The sequence below is a fragment of the Helianthus annuus genome, chromosome 6 (genome assembly GCF_002127325.2).
Source record: "Helianthus annuus cultivar XRQ/B chromosome 6, HanXRQr2.0-SUNRISE, whole genome shotgun sequence".
NCBI classification, from domain to species: Eukaryota; Viridiplantae; Streptophyta; class Magnoliopsida; order Asterales; family Asteraceae; genus Helianthus; species Helianthus annuus.
Genome location: NC_035438.2, coordinates 81,327,138 through 81,335,760, shown reverse-complemented (window position 1 = coordinate 81,335,760; position 8,623 = coordinate 81,327,138). Strand labels below are relative to the sequence as shown.

The 8,623-nt window shown below is 37.6% G+C and overlaps 2 protein-coding genes across 2 annotated transcripts; one reads left to right on the top strand and one right to left on the bottom strand.

The window, feature by feature from the left end:
* Nucleotides 1-3,020: 3,020 nt before the first annotated feature.
* LOC110865667 lies at nt 3,021-5,249 on the top strand. The gene is made up of 2 exons (XM_022114992.2): nt 3,021-4,644; nt 4,716-5,249. Exons 1-2 carry the CDS (start codon nt 3,363-3,365, stop codon nt 5,138-5,140), a joined length of 1,707 nt encoding a protein of 568 aa, XP_021970684.1. The 5' UTR covers nt 3,021-3,362; the 3' UTR covers nt 5,141-5,249.
* A 2,730-nt stretch (nt 5,250-7,979) lies between these two features.
* LOC110944883 (uncharacterized protein Rv2082-like) lies at nt 7,980-8,408 on the bottom strand. Its single transcript, XM_022186530.1, has one exon. The coding sequence runs from the start codon at nt 8,406-8,408 to the stop codon at nt 7,980-7,982; it is 429 nt and encodes a 142-aa protein (XP_022042222.1).
* Nucleotides 8,409-8,623: the final 215 nt, after the last annotated feature.

Genomic DNA, 8,623 nt, shown 5'->3' with positions numbered 1-8,623 from the left:
AAATAATGACCATTTTACATAATGAAGCTGTGATAATGTCTATTACTAACATCAAAATAATAGACTTAACTAAAAATTCTACTTAAACGAAAACAAAACAGCTTTGGCCAGAAGTGTAATCATTTAAGCATATGTGCAAAGTGGTTGTAACAAATCAGCTTTGGCCAGAAATTGAAACAATCACTTTAGTTATGCACTTGCTAAGTATGCCATCTATGAAAGAATTAAATCAGCTTTGGCCAGATATTAAAACATTCATGCTTATGATGCACACTTAGCATAGCTTTCGTAATACTTGAATGATAAGTAGATGTATCAAGTCAGCTTTGGCCAGAAATGATATATCAAAAGCTCATTCAAGTTAAGCTATTTCTGGTTTTGTAAAACATTATCTGATTCTGATTAATTAACTAAGTAAATTACAAAACCATTCATTTAATAGCAAACCACCCGTTAGCGCGGATCGAACTAATGACGTTATGGTTGCGAGTCGCAACTACGGTTTCGGCTAGTCACGTTATGGTTGCGAGTCGCAACTACGGTTTCGACTAGTCACGTTATGGTTGCGAGTCGCAACTACGGTTTCGACTAATCACGTTATGGTTGCGAGTCGCAACCTCATGGTTGCGAGTGATGACATTCTGGTTGCGAGTAGCAACCTCATGATTGCGACTAATGACGTTATGGTTGCGAGTAGCAACCTCATGGTTGCGAGTCATGACGTTATGGTTGCGAGTAGCAACCTCATGGTCTCGACTAATGACGTTATGGTTGCGAGTAGCAACCTCATGGTTGCGAGTAGCAACCTCATGGTTGCGAGTAGCAACCTCGTGGTCTCGAGTAGCAACCTCGCTAACAGCTGTTAATTGTGATATCATAACCGAAAATTCGAAATCTAAGGGATTAAAAGATATCCTTTCCTGTTTAAGCTGATCTAATTTTGTTAACAGATTTCGAAATTTAAATCTCTTTATCTTTTAACAGTTTTCTAAAAAATTTTAGAGGACAAAATTAGATCAAAATCAGGAAAAACACTTAATAATCCAAATCATATTCCAAAACATAACAGAATATTCGAATTTTCACATAAACATGATGAACCCTAATCATAAAAAATAAAATTCTGGAACCCGAAACCTGAGTTTTAATAATTTTACCAAACAGATTTCGGCTAAAAATATAATCCAGTTAATTCGGTGAACAAACAATTAATCCTTTCATCGAAAATCATGATTTCGAGTCGATTCTTATGACTCGAAACCGGCTGTCAAGTTCATACGGTTTCAAAAAATTCCGTTTTCCAAGTTTCAATCCCAGAATTATGGATACGAAAACAGAACTGACTAATCAACATATGCTCTGATACCACATGTTGGTTCAGTTCTGTTTGTTCATGAAGGAAAACAATATAATCATACCTGTCACCGCAGATAGTGCAGAGGAGAATCCTGTGAGAGAGTTCGACATGCCTGTCATCTTGATTCGGTTCCTCCTTAGGGTGCTGACTGATGATGGTGACTTAGAAAACCGAAAAGGGATATCGGCTTTGGAGAGGAGGCCGAAACTAATGATGTTATGATCTAATGGGGTGTGAATTGTGAAAACTGAGTAACCCTTAAACCTCCACATAACTCTCCTTATATAAGCACCCAGGAGGAAACCTAATTAGTTACTAAGGGTAATATGGTCCATCAACAATTACCAACTAATTAAATAATAGGTTCTAATATATTTTGATCTCTATAATGTAAATGATTAAGATGGCTATAGATTAAATATTAAACATAATAATATTTAATCTTACATAGTGTCCTATAGTGAGTGGGTTATTGTTAGGAAAAGAAGTCGGTGGGTGTTATTACTTATTAGTGTTATCTACACATCGAGTATATCTATGTACACCGTTATATCCGCCTATTTCTACTTTGTGTATGTTATGGAAAGCTATATAAACCTTTATTGACATATGCATAAAACCCGTGTTCAAATGTAACGCACAATAACAACAGTGAATGATAAAGAGATTATTTGCGTTTTAAAGAATATGTGCGGTCTCTGTTTAAAAAACTTATGGCTCGTTAGAAATTGACTTGTTTGTAAATGAGCGGAACTCAAGCCAAGGTAAGTTTGTTTGTTGACTCGCTCATTTGACCCGTTTATATTAAAGTCCAAATTTAACCTTTTATAAGTCATAACTCAAATAGCAGTCAATATTAATCTTTCTAAGTTCAAGTTTACATCAATCTAGCCATCTAGGCTCATTGGCTCTCATGTTTGACTCGTAATAAACAATCCTAAAAGTGTTGCATTTATTTAAAAAAATATCATTTGGATTAAAATTTGAAAAAAAAAATAAGCGAACTGGCTCAAGTTTTTTACAATCCAGGCTCAAACTCAACATTTTAGATTGTTAAGATAAACAAGCCGAGACGAGCTAGCTCATTTAATTTAAGCCCGAACCCGAGCTAAAGCTTGCTCAAATCTACTCCCCCTCTATCCTAATCCAGCAGAACTTATAATCAAAATATAAATCCACATACCATTAACAAAATAACAAAGTCTTACACAAGGAACACACCAATAATACATACACAGATTTTTTAACAAATCCAGAAGGTTTTAGAATCCAATTTTATTTCAGGAGAAGATAGAATGTGTGGAAAACTGTTTGATTTTAACCAATATAAGAATTTAAACTTGAAAAAAAGGTTCTAGAAACTCTTTTACTTGAAGTGAAAGATTAGGCACTTAGGTTGTTGGTTGTGAGAAAAGGAAAGGACATTTTTTTATAAAAATAAGAGTAGATCACATGGACAAACTATATCTTTAGATTTTACAACTTTTTAGTATTACATCAACATTCTGGTCCCTTGACTAAATGCTACTTAAATTAAAACATAAAATAGTAAAACAAAAATTAACATCAAATGAGTAATTTCTTTAGGGTTAGCGAGACAAAAAGTAAAACCAAATGAGTAATTTCTATAGAGTTTTCGCAAAAAGTGAAATTTGGAGTTGCATTTTACTTCAAAAAAATAACTACTTCGCGCTAAATTAGCGAACATATACCTACATACTGTCTAACGTCATCTTGATTCGATGTCTATGAAAGACGTCTATCGAATAACGTATATGAACCATGTAGACGTAACGTAGACAAAGACAATCGTACGTCCGCACGCGGCTACTGACCGCCACGACCCCGGCCCCATTCCTAGAGTTCCCAAAAATGTCAATTCAGGTATAAAAACACCTTCTCCTTCCTCCTCGTATTTTATTTTTCAAACTAAACGAGTCCATACACCCAACCCATTTCCCCTACAAACAAAGAACCCCCCGTTTCTTGATCACAACTCACAAACATGTCACCGGAAAAACCAATCAACACACCATTACTCCTCCGGTCAACCATCAACTGTTCTTTCAGGGTCTTAATCCTATCCATTCTTCTCGGCCTAATGATCTTCTGGGGCACTGACGGTTTCGACACTTTCAATATCACCAATCTCCACAAAGATTCCACCATCTTCAACCTCTCTCCCACTAAACCCCACCAAGATTTCACCCAAAACCTGCAACAACTCACCCCCACAAACCCACTGAGCCTCAACTCAGTTTCCACCGAGTCACACTCCGGCTACTCATCCACCCTCCTTTCCCGCTGGATCGCTCCCGGTGGTTCCCCATGCAAAGATTCAATCACAGATAATATCGATATCCATGGTTTGGATAACATTAACCGGAATATTGAATTATCCACCGGAGATATCCACGAATATGTTATCCAAAGTTTGGATAGCTCCGGAAACCCCCGGTGTTTGGGTGGTGATTATTTCGAAACCGATTTATCAAGTGCCACGTGGAAATCACGTCCTCCGGTTAAAGATTTTGGCAATGGAAGTTACCAAATTACCCTCCAAGTTCACCCTGATTTCGCCGGAGATTTTAACCTAACGGTAATTCTGTTGTTCAGTAACTACCAGGGGTTAAAACTTTCACCGGAGAGATTTGCAATTGACAAAACTCTCCGTACAGTTCCGATCAAGTTTAAAAAGTTAAACTCAATCTCAACCGTTGGATTACCGGAGTTAAAACTATGTAAGAGATCAGATTATGTGACGGACGTGTGGGCCGGGCGGTGGACCCGTCACGCTAAAAACGAGAAATGCGTCATTAGTAATGACGGACGTTACCGGTGTTTAAACCATGACTATCCGTGCACGCGTCCGTGGTGTGACGGACACTTGGGGGTTTTAGAGAGTAATGGGTGGATTTACTCTACTCACTGCTCTTTTAAGTTGTATAATTCAGGTTTGGTTTCGGATTCGGATTTAGTTTGGAACTGTTTGAACAACTGTTGGTTGTTCTTTTGGGGGGATTCGAATCATTGTGACACGATTCGAAACATGTTAAATTTCATACTAGGTTATGAAATCGGAGTTGTGTCACGTCGGTTTGATATGAACATTACAAACCCTAGAAACGGGTCTCAGTCGTTTCGGATAACTAACGTGTTTAATGGTCATTATAACGTTACGGGTAACTATCAAGGGTTGAATTCGCTTTACAACGTCGGTTATCGTAGGTTTTTAACCGATTATTTCTCGGGAGAGCGTGTTCCGGATACAATAATCATGAATTCAGGTTTGCCTTCTATTCCGATGTAATTTTCCTTTCGGGTGTTTTAAGTTTTAAAATTGAGATTCGTTATTCAGGTTTGCACGACGGGGTTTACTGGCCGAATTTGAGGAGATTTATAAAGGGGGCAACGGATGCTGCCGCGTTTTGGGCCGGGGTATTGGAGGGGGTGAGGCGGCGTAATGTGGTGGTGCCGAAGGTGGTGTATAGGACGGCGGTGGCGACGGGTGGTTACGCAAGGAAATTGGTGTTTAATCCTAGTAAAATGGAGGCGTTTAATGGTGTTTTTGTTGATAAGTTGAGGGAGTTTGGGGTGATTGATTATGTTGTGGATCATTTTGATATGACTTACGTTTGGCATTATGATAACCGGTGTAGTGATGGGGTGCATTACGGTAGAGCTCCGGCGAAGATGCGGTGGAGGGATGGTGAGATTGGGCACCAGTATTTTGTTGACTTGATGTTGTGTCATGTTTTGTTGAATTTAGTGTGTTCAAACTAGGTTTGGTGATGTATATTGTACGTGTATAGTTGTATACTACATTGAAATTTGACAAATTTTTAGAACTTCACCATTTACTTATTTCAATCGAACTTTTTGTTCGGCTGAATTTTTTGCATAAATAGGTGGTTTAGAGAAAAAAAGAGTGTCTTTAGGTGATCACTGAATTTTGTTGTAACTCTAGGTAAATCGTCATATGAAACAGCGACCTTCCAAGAGAGTTCTGTCCAAAAGCTGCAAAACCTGCGAAAGAAACTGAGGTTATTAAAGATCGTTGTTTGAAACAGCAACCTTCATAAGATCGCTGTTTGAAACAGCAACCTTATCAAAGATCGCTGTTTGAAACAGCAATCTTACCAAAGATCGCTGTTTGAAACAGCAACCTTACCAAATATAATTATATAACTAATTTAAAAATAAAATATGGGACAACTTTATTAATTTACATGGATTTGCAAATTAATAAAATATGAAGCCTTAAATAAACAAAAAAATAGATTATGAATATAAATACGAATAAGATTTTGAAAGAAGAAAACAAAAGAATATTAAAACTTGAAATCCTAGCCAGATCAACTGGTAGCCACCTGATTCAATTTAAGGACGTTTAAATAGACTCAACTTAGATAACCGGTTATGCGTCTGATTCCCTATGTAACTGGCCGGTTCGGTCCGATTGTAAAAACACAGATCCAGACTTTAATATTCGGTTGCAAAATCTTTTGTTCGCAAATTCTATCCGTTGGAACTAGTATCAGTCATAGATTTCACAACACCCTTGTTTTAGTCGCTTGTATTTGACGTTGCAAACTCATTATACCAAATTCTATCTGTTGGAACTTAGATAACCGGTTATGCGTCTAATAAATATTTTCTTCTTCCAAAATCTCATTCGTATTTATATTCATAATCTATTTTTTTGTTTATTTAAGGCTTCATATTTTATTAATTTTGCAAATCCATGTAAATTAATAAAGTTGTTCCATATATTATTTTTAAATTAGTGATATAATTATATTTGGTAAGGTTGCTGTTTCAAACAGCGATCTTTGGTAAGATTGCTGTTTCAAACAGCGATCTTTGATAAGGTTGTTGTTTCAAACAGCGATCTTATGAAGGTTGCTGTTTCAAACAACGATCTTTAATAACCTCAGTTTCTTTTGCAGGTTTTGCAGCTTTTGGACAGAACTCTCTTGGAAGGTCGCTGTTTCATATGGCGATTTACCTAGAGTTGCAACAAAATTCAGTGATCACCTAAAGACACTCTTTTTTTCTCTAAACCACCCATTTATGCAAAAAATTCTTGTTCGGCTAGGGAGTATCGTTTCAGTATTATACAGTTTTTTCAGTTATGTGAGTTCGGCTTTTTCTTAAACGGCTAATTAACACCCTCTTGTTTTACTACAAGTTTTATAATAATCTTCATCACGAGACTCAACTTCTCAAAAGAATGATATCCCTTTATACTCGTTAGTACCACTAGGCTTGTCATTAACGGGTTATTTATGTATTCTTTATGTTTGTTTCTTTTGTTTAACTGTTATTGCTTTGATTATGTATGTTCGCTGGGCTTTTTACGTGTAACTAATATAACCACGTTGATTTATGGTAGTTACATTTGTAGATTTTGCTTTTCTTTTCATTCAAACGACTATAAAAGCCGTGATTGAGAACATTTATCTTAGTCGTCATTAATAAATACCAATCGAATTCCGGTCTCGTAGCGCGGGGAAACCACTAGTTAACATAAAAAACCAAGTTAGTTTCTATCTCCTACACAGAGGCGGTGATGAGGGTGTGCGGGAGGAACACCACACAGGGCCTGTGATTTTTAGTGGCACGTGTTTTAAAAAAAAAATCCGATATATATGTTAATATTTTTCAATAGTATACCTATACCAACTCCAAAATAGTCCTATTTACAAAACAATTTTTATGATTTAAAAGTTAGTCCATTGGCATTAGTTTAGTGAGCCCAGCAACCATTTAATTTTAAATAATAACAACAACAACAACAGTAATAATAATAAAACATTGTGTGCTTTTCTATACAAGGGAAAGAAATAATTACATAGTTGATCCCTATGGTATTTCAATATTACGATGTTATTTTTTTTAATAGGGCAAATCAGTCGGTATCCAGCTTACTCTAGAGGGCAAGAGCAAGCTCTTAAAAGTTAAACCCTCTCCCCAAGTTCCAACTTTCGCAACCGGGTAACGCATTTAGTCTTTGATCATTTCATACTCATATAGCGAATACATTGGTTGGTAGATAGACGACTTATTTAGCGATTTACTTTTTCTATATTTCTCAATTAATAGTTACAAAATTTACAATAAAAAATTAAAGTTTATAAAACTTACGAATAAAGTATAGCCTCGACGTTACGGCTTGTTTTCTTGGTATTGCAGAAATTCAAGAACTAGAAAACTAAAAGAACGATTGATTTACTACAGTATTTCAAACAAAGACTTGACATTAACTTTTTGAACGAGAGATATAACCCTTTTACGACTGAACGGTTGATGGGGATAGTTTGGTAAATCACTTATCTCAATCGTTAGTTTATTTTGCCTTGAAATATCGATTTCTACTACCAATTCAATATGTAGCATTTTCTTTGTTACTTTAAGTGAAAGGAATCTACGTCTCTTACCAATCAACTTTAAGATGAAATGATTTTAAAGTAATTGTGGTATCTTTGATGTTAAACAAATAGTAAGGGTCTGATTGGTATGGGCTAATGGAATGGACAAGAGAATGGAATGGACGAGAGAATACAATGGATCATTACTATTTCATGTCTTGTTTGGTTATTACCAGGAATGGAATGAATTATTATCGTGTATTGTTTGATAGGTAAGAAATAACGAAAGAAAAAATCGATGGTGAGTAATGGTGGTCGGTGGCGGTGATTGTGGATGGTGATAGGTGGTGGTGGCGGCTACGATGGGTGACGGAGACGGTTCGGTGGCGGCGATTGTGGGTGGTGATAAGTGGTGGCGCCGGCGATGGTAGTGGTTGGTGGCGGCGGTGAATGGTGGTGGTGGTGGCGGCGGCGGTGGTGAGCGACGAGTGGTGGTTGGTGGTGGCGGCGGCGGTGGTGAGCGACGAGTGGTGGTTGGTGGTGGCGGAGGCGGAGGCGGCTGTGGGTGGCAACAATGGCGGGTGGGTGGTGGCCGTCGATTTGGCAACGGAGTCGGGTGGCGGCGGAGGCGGAGGCGGGTTGCGGTGGCGGTGATTGTTGGGTGGCAGAGGCGTGGGCATCGGTGGTGTGTGGTGGCAACGGTACTGGATTGTGGTGTTGTTAACGAAGGTTGCAAAAGGGGATGAAATGGAAAAAAACATGGGGGAGGATGAAATGATTTCGAGGGAATGAAATGCCTTATGTAATGGGTGATTCCATTCTATTGACCAACCAAACACCATTTTTCTTCATTCACTCGTAATGGTCTATTTCATTCCACCTGCATACCAAACAC

Excerpts from the sequence above, each read along its gene's own strand:
- LOC110944883 (XM_022186530.1), bottom strand. The coding sequence starts at position 8,408 with ATGCCCACGCCTCTGCCACCCAACAATCACCGCCACCGCAACCCGCCT.
- LOC110865667 (XM_022114992.2), top strand. The coding sequence starts at position 3,363 with ATGTCACCGGAAAAACCAATCAACACACCATTACTCCTCCGGTCAACC. Across the intron at positions 4,645-4,715 it reads TACAATAATCATGAATTCAG|GTTTGCACGACGGGGTTTAC; the intron begins GTTTGCCTTCTA and ends TTCGTTATTCAG.